Raw genomic sequence first — 21,651 nt, 5'->3', positions numbered from 1 at the left:
AATTAGTCCAAAAGACATTACAGCAAATTGGTAATACAACTTTCAGGGCAAATTATTTTAAGAATTATTTAATGGAATTTTAGTAGCATCGAAATGATTTGAATGTCTAATGACATTGGCACGCCAAACAACATCAAAAAATATTAATTTTTATTATAATAAATATTAGGTAAAAAGAAATACATGATATCCATTTATAATATTAATCTATTTAATTTGGCTCTTAACATTAATCTACAACAAGACTTTTTTGAACCAGTTGAGCAAAATATACAATATGAATTTGAAGAAAGAAATAATAAAAATATTAATTTGAGAATAGATGATATTGAAAAAGAAGAATATTTAGAGATAAAGTGTGAATTAATTTCATTGATGGTTGAAGAAGTAGAATAAAAGAACTTTTCAAGTAAGTAATATATTCTGTTAAATTGTTAAAATATCTATAGCAATATATTCAAAAAAATACTCTAATGTACGTCCTAAAACTATTGTTTTAAAAAAAAAAAAAATTGACGATTAAATTAAGATCTGCATTAATTACGTAATGATCTTCGTGACCACTTGTTGAAAAATGATTGCCCACGTGAATTTCTGTTACTCGCATGATCATGATCACACGGCAAATATATCTATATTTGTACAATAAATGTGGTATAGTGAGTGTACAACATGAAACGTCATTAAGTAATACAATATGATTAATATTTTTTTTAACAAGAGAATTTTCTTTCTAAAAATGTTCAATTTAAACGGAGACGTCCTCTATTTGATATTTGAAGAATTACAAAATGATAAAAAGACGCTTCGATCATGCATTTTAGTTAACAAGACATGGTGTGAAATACTTGTACCAATTTTATGGAAAAATCCATGGAAATATTTGAAGGGAGGAAATGAAAAATTATTTTTAAAAGTTATTGTTTCACATTCAACAAACGAAAAATTAACAAATCATTTAACAAAACGTTATAAATTTTTAATAAATTCATATAACAAACCGTTATTTGATTATATTAGTTTTTGTAGACATTTAAATTTAAAAGAAATTGAAAAGATAATAATTAATAATATAAATGAAGAAAAAGAAATTTTAAATATTAAACAAGAAATGTTTAAACTTTTTATTAATGAAAATACAAAATTCACACATCTTTATATACCACAAAAATTTGATTATAAAATACAAAATATTCCTGGAGCTAAACATTGTTTTTCAGAAATTGGATTTCTTAGTTGTAATACTAATATAAATGATGAAGTATTAAATGGATTAACAAAATTTTGTAAATTAATTAAAGAATTGGAACTTTTCATTCAAGATGATAATAATAATTATGAAATTATTAAATTGATTGAAACACCAAAAAAATTATTTAGTATTAAATTCATAACAAAGTGTCATTATAAAACAGATGAACCATTTTGTGAAATTCTTGAAAATTCATTAATTAAACATGCAAATATTATACAACATTTTACTACAACAAATATACCTGTTACAAAGACTCTAACTTCTTTTGTAAATTTAAAAAGGTTGGAATTGGATGATAATTTTAATGAATTAAAGGCATGTAATTGGTTGGAACGATTATCATTTCCCTTTTTACAAGTTTTAAAAGCTAGAAGAGTTCCAATTAAGGTTATAATAATATTAATTGAAAATTCAAGAGGATATCTTAATGAAATAAATATTGATTATGTAAGTCATGATGAGAATAATAATAAGAGGATCATTCAAGCTATTTATCAAAATTGTACATATCTCAAATATCTTAAATTGGTCATCCGGAATAGTAATATATTAGAGTTAGAAAAATTGTTAATTAATTGTCAATATTTGAATGGTTTATATATTTTAGTTAATAATATGTTTGATAGTTATAATATAGAACATAATGATAGGGTAATTGATTGGGATCATTTATTTGAAGTTTTGGCCAAATCTTCACCAAATTGTTTATTTAAATTTAAATTTTATTTTAATGAATCTCCAAAATTAGATTCTATAAAATTATTTCTTGATAATTGGAAAGGAAGACATCCAATTTTATTACAAACTACTCCACTTTATTGTTCTAGCAATTATTGTTTAAATAATATTGATTTTATGGAAAGATATAAAGCAGAAGGAATAGTTGAAAATTATGAGAATGTTTCATATGGTCAAACTTTTGATGATTTTGAATGGATTCAAAAAAAAGTTAATTAATCAATGATTAATTACGTTTATAGCAATGGGCTTTTGATTATGGTTGACATTTTTTTTTTCAAATATATTAGTCTAGCCTATTAGGGTTGTGTTTGATCTTAGTAGTCCATTATTTTTGCATAAGTTAATTATAAAAACTGTTAAAATTAGGCATGATCTTGAGTGACATGCATAACAATACAGTTATTGAGTGGGAGGGTAACATATCAATCACCCTTATTTGTTTGCTTATTATATGTATATATTATATATTACTTGTTAAATGAATATTTTATCATTATTATTTATTATATTTTATATTTATTCTCCCAATTTCGGAGTCTCATTTATTTAAATTTATTAAATATCGTTTAAAAAAGAAAACTATCGTTACGTTTAAATTTAAATCTTGTTTATATTATTTTTATATCGCTTAGTATAAACCCAAACCCGAGGCATATGATAATAATTACTTGTTTTTATTGTAGTAAACTTTCGGAGATAATCGAAAAAATCATTGAGATCTATCAAAAAATGGGGCGAAATTTTTTAATTGGCATTTTTGTGGGTAAGGTATCAATGCATCCAGTGCAACAAAATGAAAATGTATCACAGTATTTTATAGCGCTTTCGAATGCATTATTAATTTCTCTTCCGATAAAAATTAAAAAATCACTTCTCTTTGTGACGACGGCAGATTCTTATTATTTACGAATTTTTACTGGTCGACATCCGGATCACAAATTAAGTGTAATTTAAAATTAATTTCCTTGGTCATTAAAATTCTTGCCATGTTTTTCCGTGTGATTTTATAAACAATATGGACAGGGACGAATTAAATCATTTCTTATATAATTCGTACAACAATTAAACTTCATGCACAATAACAATAACATTTACGAAAGTTATTGACTAACTAATTTACTAAAGAAATAATTTTTTTATAATAACTCTTTTCAAAGTCTATTAATAAAAATATAATGCAAACTACAGTCAGAACTCAATATAACGAACCATTCGATTCATTAAAAAGTATCGCTATATCAAAATTTTCTTTGTAAGTTTGATATAACGATTTTTATATGTTCATATATAAAGATAAATTTTAAAAAAATTGCTTTATCGTGAAATTCATCGCATAATCGTTATATCGAGCTAGGTGCAGACATTTGAATAGTGACATATCTGACGTATCTCAAGTTGCGCCATATTGTGTTCTCTTCGCAAAATATTAATAAGGACACGTTATAAATAATGTCATTGATGCGGGGGAATAACTGGTTAATAAAACTTTTTATCTCTAATTATATTAAAAGAAAATGAAATTAATAAGTTGTAAAGAAAAGTGGACGAGTATTATTAAAAGAAAATCATGATGGTGATCAACTTTTCCCCTTTATCATTCATTATATGACTAACATGGGTTTCTCCTTAATTGTCATATGGTAATAAAATAATATGTAACTATATGGTAAGAGCATCATAATTATATTGATCATATTATCATGCATAAAATTTATTTTTCTAAATAGATCATTATCGTAAAAGATGTAAAAGAAGTGAATAATTTAACTTATTAAAATTCCGAAATGATATTAGACGGACTGATATTTTTTGTCAGCTAAAATTTATATATTTGCAATCATATAGACTATTATGAGTTTTAACAACCTATAACAGAATAACTAACGCAAGCCACTGATTTTATTGATGCGCAGTATATCATAAACCTATATTGTATCACAAAGAGTTTGTACAACTAGAAATACTATAAAAATACCTATCCTTTTAATTAATTTTTCAAATCCCATCTCTGCAATAATAAACTTTTGCAATAATTTTCCATATTCCTTACTTGAATATTTTACGTGTTTAATAATATTTTACGCGCTTAATAATATGCACATATAAAAACATGGGAAGAATTGTTAAACATACTATGACCGTTAGTCCAACTTCCAAGTCTTGCAAAAGTTTAAGGCGTCCACGTAAAAGTAGGAAAAATAAATTATTTTCAAGTGTCATATTAAAAAATTTCATTCCAGCCTCTGTTCTGCTTCTCCTTTACCAGTCAAAAGAGTAGAGAGAAAGTTCTAAGAACACTAGAACTGCGAATTACCTTTGTATGAGATTTACAAGATTTGGTAAAGGTGAAAGTAAAATAAGGTAAAAGACCTGTTTCTTACTGATAACACACGCGTCATCTCAGGATACCGAATCATTATAATTATGGCAGGACCATGATAAGGATCCTCATACGCATACTTTATTGGAGTTGGAGAAAAGTATGTTAAGTGGGGTGGTAGTATCTGATTTGCGGTCCCTAATAAGGGTGACGTTAAATTCCTTAATTCCTATTCGTTTTCTTGATAGACTATTTATGAATTTCCTTTTGCTAATTAATCGTTGCAGTGACCCGTGTTACTCATACATCGGTACTCTTTAATTTTATAGGACAATAGCAAACTGGTAATAATTAATATACACATTGTGTTCGTCATTATGGTAAAGTTGTTCAACTGTGCAACCTAGATCATTGTTCTCTTATAGGATGCCGTAGAAATAATATTTTTTTTTTAAAAAAAAAGGTGATTTTTTTAATTTTACAGTACTTTTGTTTTCGTTACAATTTTTAAAAAATTATGACAATTATGGTTCTTTATAATTAAATTATAATTTACATTTATATGCGGAAAAACGTGAAACATATACAAAAAAAAAAGATTATTTTAGGTTTCATTGAGTAATCCATGTTCTAAGAAGTAGAAGTGAGAATTGGCGATCATATGAACCGATCCAAAACGTAGTGTAATAGACGCAAATATTAATAATATTTTCAAAACAGTTATTTACTGCACTATCAATATCATAAAGTTTGATTTACTGTGACTCATAAATAAATACTTTTAATAATAGATCTGATATACAGTACATCGATATCGCAACTTACAATCACTGTCGGTCTAATTGTCCAAAGTATTGGGGACGCAGGATAAATGGACGTATATCCTATATCTTGCTAATGGTTGTTCTGGAGCTAAATGTTACTGGCAAGAATCACTTGAAAACAAGATTAGAAATTATAAAGAACAGATAATATAAACAGTGCTAGTTTAAAAGAAGCTGATTACAATGAATCAATTTAACCCTTATCAATACATGAACAAAATGAAATTGATAAGGCTGTTTTGAAGGCATGGGTAGCGCATTCCGTTTTGCATTTGATCATCATGTTTAATAATATTGAATAACCGTTTAAAAAAAAAATATAATCAATTCAAAAAAAATGGAGAAACTCTCAAAAATCTAATATTACGAATATGAGTACTTTTACATTAAATTACAATCCACTAAAGAAATTATTTTTGATAAAATTTTTATAATTTTTTTTTTAATAAAATTTTTTTTTTAGGATCTAGATTAAACCTTGAAATGATTTTACAATATAAATATTATTCGCACTGAATATTTTTTTGACTAATACTGTATTTTATAAAAAATTTTTGCCAATAAAATTTTTAGAATATTGTTAAATTATTAATCAGAAATATAAATATTGATGGCAATAATTTATGATTTTTTTAAACGCGTTAATGGTTATTCTTTTTTTGTGGGAATAATATTAATTTCTTTCGTACAAATAATTTATTTATATGAAGATTGTAGACCGATAATATTGTAATTTAATATAATTATAGGTTATATGATATTTATTTTGATTACCCCAATTAGTCATTGTCATATTAATTATAATTCCTTAATTTCAAATGTGATAAACAAAATTTTATTGTTGTTGAAATATAATGTTTCTACCATAATTTGCACACTTTTGCGGAGTAAAAAAAAATTTTTAAAATATTTACTAAATTATTTGAATGAAGAGTTAAAATAAAATTATTAAAATTCATTTTATTAATTATTTCACGCAGACAATTAAAAAATTAGAAGTTAAAACATCATAATTTGATGACCTAACTTAAATTAGAGGTAAAATGATCGACAGTTACCTTTGGCGTTCAGTGATACCATATTTATAAATAGTAAAACAAAAAAAAATATTTATAAATAGTTAAAAATCATTCATAAATAAAAAAAAAAAAATATTTATAAATAGTTAGACAAAAAAAAAAAAATTTATTTATAAATAGCTAAACATAAATAGTTGAAACAAAAAAAAATATTTCTATTTTTTTTTTCAATTTTCGAAAAGCATAAATTTAAATTCCACAGTAAAATTTTTTTCGTACCAAACCATGTCTAATAACGCTGAACAGCCTGAACTTGTTAGCAATTCAAATGATTGGAATAAATGGATTGAAGAAGAGATTTCTAAAAAACTTATTAAGTATTATGAGTATGACCAATTTTATGATATTCAAGAAATTGGTTCTGGTGGTTTTGGAAAAGTTTATCGTGCTAATTGGAAGAATTCTCATAAGCGTTATGCAATAAAATCTTTTTTTAATATTAATGATGCTACAGTCAAAGCATTAGTTCGTGAGGTAATTATAATGTCAAACATTTTTCATTATTATTATAAATATTTTAGTTTTTGATGTAATAATTTATTTATTACCTAGATTCAACTTCGACGTGAAGTTGATTTTCATAATGTTATTCGTTTTTATGGTGTCACAGCTTCTTTTAAAGGTATGATATATTCTAATATTATTTATTTCATAAAATATAATAATTAATTGATCAATAAAAAATTTTTTTTTTTAAAAAGAAAACCAAAAAAAAGAATACTCGTTGGTGATAGAATATGCAGAAAATGGTACCCTCCGAAAATATTTGAAAGAAAATTTTGAAAACCTCACTTGGGACAATAAATTTAATCTCGCATTTCAATTGGTTTATGCAGTATCATGTTTGCATGATAAAGGGATCGTGCACCGTGATTTGGTAGATATTTTACAATCTATTATGTGTTTTATTTTAATGATTCTCTTATTTTAACGTTAATTTAATATTGATAGCACTCCAATAATGTGTTAGTCCATCAGAATACTATTAAGCTAGCAGATTTTGGTTTATCAAAAAGAATTGAGGAAACATCTAACTCTCAATCGAAAACATTTGGATTAATTCCTTACGCTGATCCAAAAAGCTTTAATAGAAGTACAACAGAATTATATTTATTAAATAAAAAAAGTGACGTTTATAGCATTGGAGTATTACTATGGGAGATATCTAGTGGTCAGCCTCCTTTTCATGGTATACCGTGTGATGATGGTTTGGCTCTAAGTATTCTACAAGGCCTCAGAGAGACATCTCTTCCAAATACGTCTATAGATTATATAAAAATTTATACCGGTAAATACAATTTAACTATGACTTATAAACAATGTTGATTTTAATTAATTGAAGACGTTCTTTTTTGTAGATTGTTGGAATATTGAACCTGATAATCGTCCAACTATTAATCAAGTTGTTGATGAATTAAAAGTGATCATAACAAAAGAAAACATAATTATAAAAGATTTTCACTTGTATAATGATACCAATAATGTCCAATCATTAAATGACCATCAACTGCCTAATTTAAATATTTCTGAAAGTACTAATTCATCACATGGAGAATTATCTCAAGTTATTCAAAATTTTAATATGATGAATACTACAAAAGATATTGAATCTTCAATATCATCAATTAACAAATTTGAGGATAACTTTGATATAATAGTTAATAATATGTTCAATTTTTTTTATGATGATGATGAAGTAGCAAAGCAAAAGGTCTTAAATTATCTTAATGAACAAAATATAACTTTGCAAGAGATTAATAATTTATTATTAAATAATCAAAATAACTCAAATTCTATTTATTTACTTGGAAAATTTAATGATTTAGGAATTGGTGTTAATGTTAGTGAGCATAAAGCATTTGAATTATATCAAAAGGCAGCAGACTTAGGAAATCCATTTGGAATAAATGATTTAGGGTATTGTTATAAAAATGGAATTGGAACTGATATTGACAAGAAAAAGGCATTTGAATTATATCAAAAGTTAGCAGAATTAGGAAATTCAATGGGAATATATAATTTAGGAGATTGTTATGAAGAAGGAATTGGAACTGATGTTGATAAGAAAAAGGCATTTGAATTATATCAAAAAGCAGCAGATTTAGGAAATTCATTTGGAATAAATAATTTAGGACATTTTTATGAAAAAGGAATTGGAACTGATATTGATAAGAAAAAAGCATTTGAATTATATCAAAAGCCAGCAGATTTGGGAAATTCATTAGGAATAAATAATTTAGGACATTGTTATGATGATGGAATTGGAACTGATATTGATAAGAAGAAAGCATTTGAATTATATCAAAAGGCAGCAGAATTAGAAAATTCATCAGCAATATATAATTTAGGAAGTTGTTATGAAAATAGAATTGGAATTGATATTGATAAGAAGAAAGCATTTGAATTATATCAAAAAGCAGCAGATTTAGGAAATTCAACTGGAATAAATGATTTAGGAAATTGTTATGAAAATGGAATTGGAACTGAAATTGATAAGAAGAAAGCACTTGAATTATATCAAAAGGCAGCAGATTTGGGAAATGTTGATGCAATATATAATTTAGGACTTTGTTATAGTAAAGGAATTGGAACTGATATTGATAAGAAAAAAGCATTTGAATTATATCAAAAGGCTGCAGATTTAGGAAATGTAACTGGAATGAATAATTTAGGATATTGTTATGCATATGGAATCGGAACTAATATTGATAAGAAGAAAGCATTTGAATTATGTCAGAAGGCAGCAGATTTGGAAAATGTTGATGCAATATATGGTTTAGGAATTTGTTATAATAAAGGAATTGGAACTGATATTGATATGAAAAAAGCATTTGAATTATACCAAAAGGCTGCAGATTTAGGACATGAGTCAGCACAATATAATCTTGCTATGATGTATGAATATGGAAAGGGAATTGTTAAAAATATAGATAAAGCAATTTATTGGTACGAAAAATCTGCTGAACAAGGAGATCAAGATGCTCAATACAAGTTGAAAAAACTTAAAAAGAACAATTTATGTAAAATAAATTAATAACATATCTATAACTATAATAATTATTTTAAATTTGTTTTAGTATATTAAATAAAAATTTTTCATTATAATTGATAGTTGCTTATAATTACAAACACTTTACTTATGACAAGAATTTAGTTAAACAATAATTAACCCATTACAGTCAAAGTTCTCTATAGCGAATTTTTATATAGCGAATAATTTGCTATAATGAAGAAAAGTTCAGGTACAGATCTTAGTATTTATAATAAAATGGCTTTTAGTATAGCGAATTTCTTACTATAACGAATTTTAATCTCCGGCCCGTGGGATTCGTTATAGAGAACTTTGACTGTATTATTATATTGCTAAGCTAATGTTTTACTTTGTGTAGTAAGACATATAAAGCTTTATTTTACTAATTTATCCCTTTATAAACTTTTATAAAATTTATATTACATTTCATATTTGCTCTTTAGATGTTTATGCATATTCTTATATTTGTTAATTTTTTTATATTAGCAAGATTTTTTAAAAAAAAATCTATAAATAAAGGTTAAAGGATAACCAAGTTTTGAACTTCAATTATTTTCCCACAAGGTAAAGTACTAAATATAAGGTTTATCAGGTATATCAAGTAATAAAAATCAATATAGTAATAAACTTTGTTCGCCTAGCAACAATACTTTATAATTTCTTTAAAAATCAAATGTTGATTGAATTAATTTCATAATTTCATTCGTTCAAAAAGTTTATAAAATCTTATTATATATGATTAAGAATAAATTTAAGGGTGAATTTATTCTTCACCCCGGGTGAGATTCGATATTTCTCACCCCAAGTCATAAATTTCAAAAATGGTATTTATAACCTTTCTTAAGATATTAAGTAAATTTGTAGAGCAGTCAAAATTACCTAAAAGTTATAATTTGAAGGCTATACGAAGCTTATATTAAGTTTTATTTTAAAAATTTTTTTTTTTCGTCAAAAATTACGTTGTTCCTTTTTTGGAGATGATCGTCAAATGATCAGCAGACGTCATTTTTATATACTAAATTTGAAATTAAAAAATATTCAAGAAATTGGTTCCGGAGCATTTGGAAAAGTGAAGTTTTCCATGTAAATTAGAAAATTTGAAGCATTAATTAATGTTAAAAATCCTTTTTTAATTTTACTAATATCATCACTGTAAAAGAAATTGTTAATGAATAATTTTTATTTAAAAAATTGAACTATACATTCTTTAAATACGCAAAAATAAATTATTTTTTATTATACATTCATAAATTTAGCTTTTCAACGAGATTTAGAATTACGGAATTAGTCAGGTATTGATAAATATTAAATAAAAATATAATACTAATTTTTTTTTCAAAGACTATATTTCTTCTTTTTTTTGTTAGACGCCGAGCAAAAAATTATTTGTTGTAGTACTCTTCGAGACTATTTGAATTTCACTTTATTGTTTAATGTGGAAAATTCACAAAATATGATAAATAATTGTCTTTAAATATAAATTGGTCTATAAAATTATAAAATAATAATGTTAAATCTAAGCACAAACTGTTTTACGAAAATATGACATCATGTGTCAAAAATTATAGGCTTACTATTAAAAATTCGGTACTCTATAATTTTATAGTAGGACAATACTAGCAAACTGGTAATATTTAATATACACAGTGTGTTCGTCATTATGGTAAAGCTGTTCAACCGTGCAACCTAGTCAGATAATTGTTCACTTATAGGATGCCGTAGAAATATTATTTTTTTTTTAAAAAAAAGCGATTTTTTTTAATTTTACAATACTTTTGTTTTCGTTACAATTTTTAAAAAATTATGACAATTAGGGTTCTTTATAATTAAATTATAATTTACATTAATTAATTTTCATGATGTCCTCTTGCTCGAAATTTGAGATATGCGGAAAAACGTGAAACATGTACACAAAAAAAGACTATTTTAGGCTTCATTGAGTAATCCATGTTCTAAGAAGTAGAAGTGAGAATTGGCGATCATATGAACCGATCCAAAACGTAGTGTAATAGACGCAAATGTTAATAATATTTTCAAAACAGATTTACTGCACTATTAATATCATAAAGTTTGATTTACTGTGACTCATAAATAAATAATTTTAATAATAGATCTGATATACAGTACATGATGGATATCGCAACTGCAATTATTGTCCAAAGTATTGGGTACGTAGGATAAATGGACGTATATCACTATAATATCTTGCTAATGGTTGTTCTGGAACTAAATGCTACTGGCAAGAATCACTTGAAAACAAGATTAGAAATTATAAAGAATAGATAATATAAACAGTTCTAGTTTAAAGAAGTCTGATTACAATGAATCAATTGAACCTTTATCAATGATATATGAACAAAATGAAATTGATAAGGCTGTTTTGAAGACATGGGTAGCGCATTCCGTTCGAAAAAATTTACCTAATGATTTTAAATAATCAATTAATTCGTTATTATAAAGTAGTATTACGCGGTACATAGCCAAAAGGTATTCATTTTTATATATTGTTTTTTCTTGAATTTGATCATTATGCATAATAATATCGGTGATCAACAAACAAATCACCGTTTAAAAAAAATAATTAATTCAAACAAATGGAGAAACTTTCAAAAATCTAATATTACGAATATGAGAGTACTTTTACCTTAAATTAAATCCATCACTAAAGAAATTTTTTTTAATAAAATTTTTTTTTTAGGATCTAGATTAAACCTCACAATAATATTATTTGCTTTTATTGTATTAGGACTGAGATACAATGAATTTTTATTTGATTAAAATTTTATAAAGAAATTTTTGTTACAATAAAATTTTTAGAATATTGTTAAATTATTAATCAGAAATATAAATACTGATGGCAATAATTTATGATTTTTTAAACACGTTAATGGTTATTCTTTTTTTGTGGGAATAAAATTAACCTCTTTCGTACAAAAAATTTATTTATATGAAGATTGTAGATCGATAATATTGTAATTTGATATAATTATAGGTTATATGATCTTTTATTTTGATTACTCCAATTAGTCATTGTGGCTTAAAGATCTTGAGCTTCCTCGTCATATTAATTATAATTCCTTAATTTCAAATATGAATATATGATAAACAATATTTTATTGTTGTTGAAATATAATGTTTCTATCATAATTTGCACACTTTTGCGGAGTAAAAAATGAATTTTTAAAATATTTATTAAATTATTTAAATGAAGAGTTAAAATAAAATTATTAAAATTCATTTTATTAATTATTTCACACAGATAATTAAAAAATTAGAAGTTAAAACATCAAAGTTTGATGATCTAACTTAAATTAGAAGTAAAATGATCGACAGTTGCCTTTGGCGTTCAGTGATACCATATTTATAAATAGTAAAACAAAAAAAATTATTTATAAATAGTTAAAAATCATTCATAAATAAAAAAAAAAATATTTATAAATAGTTAGACAAAAAAAAAAATTTATTTATAAATAGCTAAACATAAATAGTTGAAACAAAAAAAAATATTTATATTTTTTTTTCAATTTTCGAAAAGCATAAATTTAAATTCCGCAGTAAAATTTTTTTCGTACCAAACAATGTCTAATAACGCTGAACAGCCTGAACTTGTTAGCAATTCAAATGATTGGAATAAATGGATTGAAGAAGAGATTTCTAAAAAACTTATTAAGTATTATGAGTATGACCAATTTTATGATATTCAAGAAATTGGTTCTGGTGGTTTTGGAAAAGTTTATCGTGCTAATTGGAAGAATTCTCATAAGCGTTATGCAATAAAATCTTTTTTTAATATTAATGATGCTACAGTCAAAGCATTAGTTCGTGAGGTAATTATAATGTCAAACATTTTTCATTATTATTATAAATATTTGAGTTTTTGATGTAATAATTTATTTATTACCTAGATTCAACTTCAACGTGAAGTTGATTTTCATAATGTTATTCGTTTTTATGGTGTCACAACTTCTATTAAAGGTATGATATATTCTTAATATTATTTATTTCATAAAATATAATAATTAATTGATCAATAAAATTTGTTTTTTTTTAAAAAGAAAACCAAAAAAAAGAATATTCGTTGGTGATAGAATATGCAGAAAATGGTACCCTCCGAAAATATTTGAAAGAAAATTTTGAAAATCTCACTTGGGACAATAAATTTAATCTCGCATTTCAATTGGTTTATGCAGTATCATGTTTGCATGATAAAGGGATCGTGCACCGTGATTTGGTAGATATTTTACAATTTATTACTATGTGTTTTATTTTAATGATTTTCTTATTTTAACGTTAATTTAATATTGATAGCACTCCAATAATGTGTTAGTCCATCAGAATACTATTAAGCTAGCAGATTTTGGTTTATCAAAAAGAATTGAGGAAACATCTAACTCTCAATCGAAAACATTTGGATTAATTCCTTACGCTGATCCAAAAAGCTTTAATAGAAGTACAACAGAATTATATTTATTAAATAAAAAAAGTGATGTTTATAGCATTGGAGTATTACTATGGGAGATATCTAGTGGTCAGCCTCCTTTTCATAATATACCGTATGATGTTGGCTTGGCTCTAAGTATTCTACAAGGCCTCAGAGAGACACCTATTCCCAATACGTCTACAGATTATATAAAAATTTATGCCGGTAAATACAATTTAACTATGACTTACAAACAATGTTGATTTTAATTAATTAAAGACGTTCTTTTTTGTAGATTGTTGGAATATTGAACCTGATAATCGTCCAACCATTAACCAAGTAGTTGATGAATTAAAAGTACTTATAATAAAGGAAAATATAAATATAAAGGATTTTCACTTATATGATGATCACAATACTGTCCAATCATCAAATAACCATCAACTACCTGATTTAGATGTTAAAATTTCTGAAAGTACTAATTCATTACATGGAGAATTATCTCAAGTTATTCAAAATTTTAATATGATGAATACAAAAGAAATAGAATCTTCAATGTCATCAAGTAACCAATTTGGGATAACTTTAATATAATAGTTAATAATATGTTCAATTTTTTTAATGATAATGATGAAGTAGCAAAACTAAAGACCTTAAGTTATCTTAATGAACAAAATATAACTTTGCAAGAGATTAATAATTTATTATTAAATAATCAAAATAACTCAAATTCTATTTACTTACTTGGAAAATTTAATGAATTAGGAATTGGGATTAGTGTTAATAAGCAAAAAGCATTTGAGTTTTATCAAAAAGCAGCAGATTTAGGAAATGTATTAGGAATAAATGATTTAGGATATTGTTATGATTGTGGAAATGGAACTGATATTGATAAGAAAAAAGCATTTGAATTATATCAAAAAGCAGCAGATTTAGGAAATTCATTTGGAATAAATAATTTAGGACATTGTTATGAAAAAGGAATTGGAACTGATATTGATAAGAAAAAAGCATTTGAATTATTTCAAAAGGCAGCAGATTTAGGAAATTCATTAGGAATAAATAATTTAGGACATTGTTATGATTAGAGCTCCGCACGGGTAAGGGTCAATTCGGGTGACCCGTCGGGTTGACCCGAAATATTCAGGTCAGGTTGTCAAATTCGTGACCCGGTATCAGGTCGGGTTACAGGTTTGACCCGACCCGATTGACCTGTTAACCCGAATACTTTAGCTCAAAAAAAATGTTTATACTCTGAAACGGCGTTTTTTCATGTTACCTTATGAAAAAAACGCCGTTTCGGCATTGTTTTTTATAAACAAATACTCCGAAATGGCGTTTTTCATTTTATTTTATGGAAAAATGCCGTTTCGGCATTTTTTTCACTTCTTTATGAAAAAAATCGCCAAAATGGCGTTTTTTCATATTATTTTATGGAAAAATGCCGTTTCGGCATTTTTTTTCACTTCTTTTATGAAAAAAAATCGCCAAAACGGCGTTTTTTCATATTATTTTATGGAAAAATGCCGTTTTGGCATTTTTTTTCACTTCTTTTATGAAAAAAATCGCCAAAGCGGCTTTTTTCATATTATTTTATGGAAAAATGCCGAAACGGCATTTTTTCCCACTTCTTTTATGAAAAAAATCGCCAAAACGGCGTTTTTTCATATTATTTAATGGAAAAATGCCGAAACGGCATTTTTTCCCACTTCTTTTATGAAAAAAATCGCCAAAACGGCGTTTTTTCATATTATTTAATGGAAAAATGCCGAAACGGCATTTTTTTCCACTTCTTTTATGAAAAAAATCGCCAAAGCGGCATTTTTTTCACTTCTTTTATGAAAACATCGCCAAAGCGGCATTTTTTCATTTATTTTATGGAAAAATGCCGTTTTGGCATTTTTTTTCACTTCTTTTATGAAAAAAATCGCCAAAACGGCGTTTTTTCATATTATTTTATGTAAAAATGCCAAAACGGCATTTTTTTTTCACTTCTTTTATGAAAAAAATCGCCAAAGCGGCGTTTTTTCATATTATTTAAATGGAAAAATGCCGAAACGGCATTTTTTTCCACTTTTATGAAAAAAATCGCCAAAACGGCGTTTTTTCATATTATTTTATAGAAAAATGACCTGAATACTTTCAGGTCAGACGGGTCAGGTCGGGTCAGAGCAGGTTACCCGACCCGACCCGACCTGATAAAAATTTTCGGTTCGGGTCAGACAAATTACCCGACCCGACCCGACCCGTGCGGAGCTCTAGTTATGATTTTGGAAATGGAACTGACATTGATAAGAAAAAAGCATTTGGATTATATCAAAAAGCAGCAGAATTAGAAAATTCATCAGCAATGTATAATTTAGGAAGTTGTTATGAAAATAGAATTGGAATTGATATTGATAAGAAGAAAGCATTTGAATTATATCAAAAGGCTGCAGATTTAGGAAATTCAACTGGAATAAATGATTTAGGAAATTGTTATGAAAATGGAATTGGAACTGATATTGATAAGAAAAAAGCATTTGAATTATATCAAAAGGCTGCAGATTTGGGAAATGTTAATGCAATATATAATTTAGGACTTTGTTATAGTAAAGGAATTGGAACTGATATTGATAAGAAAAAAGCATTTGAATTATATCAAAAGGCTGCAGATTTAGGAAATGCAACTGGAATGAATAATTTAGGATATTGTTATGCATATGGAATTGGAACTAATATTGATAAGAAAAAAGCATTTGAATTATGTCAGAAGGCAGCAGATTTGGGAAATGTTGATGCAATATATGGTTTAGGAATTTGTTATAATAAAGGAATTGGAACTGATATTGATATGAAAAAAGCATTTGAATTATATCAAAAGGCTGCAGATTTAGGACATGAGTCAGCACAATATAATCTTGCTATGATGTATGAATATGGAAAGGGAATTGTTAAAAATATAGATAAAGCAATTTATTGGTACGAAAAATCTGCTGAACAAGGAGATCAAGATGCCCAATATAAGTTGGAAAAACTTAAAAAGAACAATTTATGTAAAATAAATCAATAACATATCTATAACTATAATAGTTATTTTAAATTTGTTTTAGTATATTAAATAAAAATTTTTCATTATAATTGATAGTTGCTTATAACTACAAACACTTTACTTATGACAAGAATTTAGTTAAACAATAATAATTAACCCATTATTATTATATTGCTAAGCTAATATTTTACTTTGTATAATAAGACATATAAGCTTTATGTTACTAATTTATCCTTTATAAAATTTATATTACATTTTATATTTGCTCTATAGATGTTGATGCAATACATATTCTTATATTTATTAACTAATTTTGTTATATTAGCAAGATTTTTTTTAAAAAATTCTGTAAATAAAGGTTAAAGGATAACCAAGTTTTGAACTTCAATTATTTTCTACAAGGTAAAGTAAATGTAAGGTTTATCAGGTAACTATATCAAGTAATGTGAAATTAAAATTAATATAGTAATAAACTTTGTTCGCCTAGCAACAATACTTTGTAATTTCTTTAAAAATCAAATGTTGATAGAATTAATTTTATAATTTCATTCAGTTCGTTCAAAAAGTTTATAAAATCTTACTATATATAATTAAGAATAAATTTAATATCTGATTAACTTGCCAAATTTTAAATTTAACTAATAAATTTAGTCATTCCAGAACTTCAGAACTATTTATTACACATTCATATTAATTAGTAATTGGTTGTTTTTATGAAGAAGGAAAATTGCTTATGAATTTTTGTTTTTGCAAAATTACTTCCTACTAAAAAATTTTTTTTGCATTATACTTTATTAAAAATAAGCATAATAACTATAAATTAGAGCTGCTTTGAACTCTATTTCACAACTGGCCCAGCCCGCATCTAAAGTGCCCGGCCCGAAAAACTGCCAATTTAATTTTGGCCAGTTTAATTTCAAACAGTGTTACGATAACATGTAATTGGACTAGAAATAATATGAAATTGGTAACGGTTATTCGGTAAATCAAAAAATTCAGAACAATAATTTATATTAAAATTGCTCAAACCTGACAACGCTGTTATAAAAGAAATCGTTCATGAGATTAATAGACATTTTTAAATAAAAAATTTCCACGGCAGAAATTAATTTTTACAAAGTAAAAAAAACCACTTCTATTTATGAATATGGTATGATTACCAACAAATATTTGTAACTGTCAGAATTGTTTTGACCCGCATATATTAAATTAAATATAAGAGTCAAGTTTAATCACACTTTTGCGTCGGAAGAGTTTATATAAAAAGTAAATCATGTAAAATTCTCTTTAACAATTTAGTATATAACAACTAGCAACCTCAATTAATATAATATCAAGGAATTTTTTACCCGAATTTTGATAAAAGTCCTTGCCATATAAATAATTTCCGGTGAAATTTCCAAATATAATTTTCAATTAATTAAAATGTGATTTATATGAATATATTAATTTTTAATTTGATTCTTTATTAGCCACAAAATAGCAAAAAGTACTAATTTTGGTAAAATTTCAGTATTAGCATATGTCATAATTTTAAAGTATTAACAATTAATATTACTTTCCATTGAAATTTCAGGAATGAATTTACTTTTTAGAAAAAGAAGTCTAATCTTTAATATTGAAATTTTAGAATTATATATTAATATTTAATTTTTTTTTTTTGCTAAATAACAACAAAATCATTATTTATTTATTGCAAGTTTTTAAATTTAAACTCTTGGACTTATGATAATAACATTTACGTTGCTAAATACAGTGAATTTCTCTTTACAACTTGAAACAATAGATTTGGCCCCTTTAAATATTTTATATTATTTACTGATAAACTCTAATTAATGACGTGTTAATACTTTTAGAATCAATCGTAAATTTTTATTCACGCGACCTTTAATCACATATGAAATCCAATAATCACGTGATTTTTTGCCGATTCGATTGCTTTTTTTTTTGTAAAATGAGATATTTTATTAATTATATGATAAAGAACATACAAATATATAAAATATATCTAAAGTTGGGATTCGATTGCTTTTTTTTAGCAACGTCTATTTTTACAAACAAAACTAAACACATTTTAGTAGATATAATCATATCATTTTTTTTGGATTTTGCCGTCACTGCTAAGTTTAAAATAAATTTGATTATTATGACACACTTTTACGGAAAAATTACGAATAATCTTATTATCCAAAATAATAAGATTAAAAAACTGGGGAGCGAAAATCATGCATTAAATCCGGATAGGGAAAATTATTATATTGTAATAAATTAAGAAGATTCTAACTTTAAAAAAAAATTCCAAAACACAATATAAGCTTTGCCAATTTGGTTTTTGATAATTAATCACTTGTAATATTCTCATATATAAACTTATGAAAATAAATTTATAGAATGATTTACTATTTTGATAATTTAAAATTACATACAGTGTGTAATATATTTTTTTTTAAAAAAAAAAAAATATTCGTAAATTCTAATTAATTAAAGTGTACTTACTGTATAAAATTTTTCTTGTTTAATTAAAGCACTAGCCAATCATGTTTAACTATAAATTTACCACCAACGAATTTATCAACAGAAAAAATGTCACCTTCATAATCTTTTCGAAAAGGTGGAGTACCACCAGATGAGTTAATTTTGATATTTTTTCTAACGTCTTTGGTAATATCAATCTTCCTTCCTTCCTCGGTTACTATAATAAATTCATATTTGTTGATATTCGCATCTTTTTCGAAACTTCTGGCAAATAATTCATTAACGCGAAGCTTATTTGATCTTTTCATAAATTTTGAAAGTACTTCCAAAATTAGTATAGGTAAATCATCCTGTAACCCGTCACTAAAGCCAGCGTAAGCGACTTCTCCTTGGCGTTTATTCAATAGAGGTTTGAGTTAATCCTATAAAGATCATACAAAACAAGGCGACCATTTTGACTTTTGAAAAATTTTGTTGAAAAAAGTCTGTGTTAAAAATTATCGTTTTAAATTAGATAATCTTTTTTCGGTTAGGGAGTGAAGCAAAAGTGTCGCTACTTTTATATTTGTCAAGGATCATTAATTTATCTTCCCAAAAGATTATAAATATCCTTAATTAAGAAAAAAAAAATAGTTCACTTATTCTATAATGTAAAAAATAGACATAATGCATACATGTTTTTTTATTTCGACTGAAATCTTTCAATTATGATTTCTTAAAAACAATATTTTTTCTGCATTGTTAGTGCATAGTGCATAAAAATTTGTTTTATACATATGAATTCGTCCTTTGAAATGTACATCCGTTCGCTTGTTATTATAGAATCCATAAAAATAGGTATTCAACTATTATACCCATTTTAACTATTAATAGTTAGTTTTTTTCACATTGCAAGATATTATCGTCACGATTAAATTTAAAAAAAAAAATTTGAAAAAAATGTTATAATAGCAAAATTAGGAATTTCCTTCCTTTTTTGTAATGGGCGCCATTATGTAATTCCGCCCTGAATGGGCGTAGAGCTAATAACAAACAATCGTTTAAAGTTTAAATAGTTATAAACCATTACATGTTACAACTAAACTAAAGTGTATTGACAGCACAAAATTTATGATTATAAATTAATTTTTTAATATGAAATATTAATAAAAAAAATTTATGTAATTAAAAATATAATACCAGTTGCATTATATATATGTAGTCGTTGTTAATATACAATATTTTGGCTGAAAAAATTGTTGAATCTGATTGGTATGGATCGTAGCCTCAGATGTGCATGATACATGTTGTTGTATACATTTAACTCCGAGCTCCGTAAATAAAATAACTTTACGTTCAATAAATTTGTATATATAGAATCGTTAAAAAAGATATTCAAAAAAAAGTCAAGAAATACTAATATGGAAATTTTGAATAAAACATCCAAAGAAAAGCCAAGAAATTTATGGAAAAATGCTGATTGGAACAAAGATCAGTAAATGTAATTTCACTTTATAATTTAAATATTATCATTTAAATACTAAATAAAATATATTTTAATCATTTATTTAGTCTCATGTTAATGTTTCTTCTATTAATTCTGCCACTAAATCAGAAGAGATTGATGATAGAGTAATTTATATGGACGATATAGAAAAAAGAAAAGAAGTATATGGTATATGTGGAGAATGTAACGATACTGGCACAGGAAATTATTGGTGTCAACCTTGTAATGCAAAAAGATTTGAAGAAAATTTTAAAAATTGGACTAGTGGAAATAAAGATATTGATTAATTAATACAACATTCACAACTTAATGCTGTAGAAGTAGAATATACAAAATGTCTTGAATGGATACCTTTTGAAAAATTTCAAAATGTCACTTATATTACCAGAGGAGGCTTTGGTAAAATTTATTCAGCCGTATGGCCTGAAGGAAATATTGGTCGTTGGGATATTGAAAATCAAAAATGGCACCGATTTACAGGCGGCGTGACGGTTGCGTTAAAAAGCTTGGATAATTCTTCTGATATTAGTACAGATTTTTTAAATGAGGTAACTAAATAAAAAATTAATTTACCATGTTATATTTAATTCGACATTATAATTTTTATTAAATTTTGTTTTTTTTAAAAAAAAATTTTAATTATTAGATCAAATCTTATCTTCAGATTTATATTTTGCATGTTGTTAACTGCTATGGAATAACTCAAGATCCAAATACCAAAAATTATATGATGGTTTTATATTATTGTGAAAATGGAAATTTAAGAAATTACAATTTTAATTCTTATAATCATATGAAACTTTATGATTTATCAAAAATTGCAGATGGACTGTTAGATATCCATAATGCTGGAAAAGTCCACAAAGACTTTCATTCGGGTAATATATTGGAAGGTGGGAAAATGTTTATAAGTGATTTAGGAATGTGTCAACCAGCAAATAATGAAGAAAAATCAGATAAAAAAGGAGTTTATAGAGTATTGCCTTATA

The 21,651-nt window shown here is 25.4% G+C and overlaps 6 protein-coding genes across 6 annotated transcripts; 5 read left to right on the top strand and 1 right to left on the bottom strand.

The window, feature by feature from the left end:
• Positions 1-183: 183 nt before the first annotated feature.
• OCT59_023894 (uncharacterized protein) lies at positions 184-396 on the top strand (the record flags this gene model as incomplete). The annotated part of the gene is made up of 1 exon (XM_066135039.1): positions 184-396. The coding sequence occupies one exon, from the start codon at positions 184-186 to the stop codon at positions 394-396; it is 213 nt and encodes a 70-aa protein (XP_065991106.1).
• A 343-nt stretch (positions 397-739) lies between these two features.
• Positions 740-2,212, top strand: OCT59_023893 (uncharacterized protein; the record flags this gene model as incomplete). The annotated part of the gene is made up of 1 exon (XM_025332347.2): positions 740-2,212. The coding sequence occupies one exon, from the start codon at positions 740-742 to the stop codon at positions 2,210-2,212; it is 1,473 nt and encodes a 490-aa protein (XP_025173247.1).
• A 4,232-nt stretch (positions 2,213-6,444) lies between these two features.
• Positions 6,445-9,345, top strand: OCT59_023892 (uncharacterized protein; the record flags this gene model as incomplete). Its single annotated transcript, XM_025323580.2, has 5 exons — positions 6,445-6,693; positions 6,772-6,841; positions 6,921-7,096; positions 7,171-7,507; positions 7,578-9,345. 5 exons carry the CDS (start codon positions 6,445-6,447, stop codon positions 9,251-9,253), a joined length of 2,508 nt encoding a protein of 835 aa, XP_025173246.2. The 3' UTR covers positions 9,254-9,345.
• A 3,483-nt stretch (positions 9,346-12,828) lies between these two features.
• OCT59_023891 (uncharacterized protein) lies at positions 12,829-14,758 on the top strand (the record flags this gene model as incomplete). Its single annotated transcript, XM_025333338.2, has 6 exons — positions 12,829-13,077; positions 13,156-13,225; positions 13,306-13,481; positions 13,559-13,895; positions 13,966-14,235; positions 14,310-14,758. The coding sequence occupies 6 exons, from the start codon at positions 12,829-12,831 to the stop codon at positions 14,756-14,758; spliced, it is 1,551 nt and encodes a 516-aa protein (XP_025173245.2).
• Positions 14,759-16,020: 1,262 nt separating this feature from the next.
• On the top strand, positions 16,021-16,722 carry OCT59_023890 (uncharacterized protein; the record flags this gene model as incomplete). Its single annotated transcript, XM_066135037.1, has 1 exon — positions 16,021-16,722. The coding sequence occupies one exon, from the start codon at positions 16,021-16,023 to the stop codon at positions 16,720-16,722; it is 702 nt and encodes a 233-aa protein (XP_065991105.1).
• Positions 16,723-19,220: 2,498 nt separating this feature from the next.
• On the bottom strand, positions 19,221-19,484 carry OCT59_023889 (uncharacterized protein; the record flags this gene model as incomplete). Its single annotated transcript, XM_066135036.1, has 1 exon — positions 19,221-19,484. The coding sequence occupies one exon, from the start codon at positions 19,482-19,484 to the stop codon at positions 19,221-19,223; it is 264 nt and encodes an 87-aa protein (XP_065991104.1).
• Between the last annotated feature and the right edge of the window lie 2,167 nt (positions 19,485-21,651).

Source organism: Rhizophagus irregularis, chromosome 4 (assembly GCF_026210795.1).
Source record: "Rhizophagus irregularis chromosome 4, complete sequence".
Classification (NCBI taxonomy): Eukaryota; Fungi; Glomeromycota; class Glomeromycetes; order Glomerales; family Glomeraceae; genus Rhizophagus; species Rhizophagus irregularis.
Note: the sequence above shows the minus strand (reverse complement) of the source record. Positions and strands in the feature narration are given on the sequence as shown.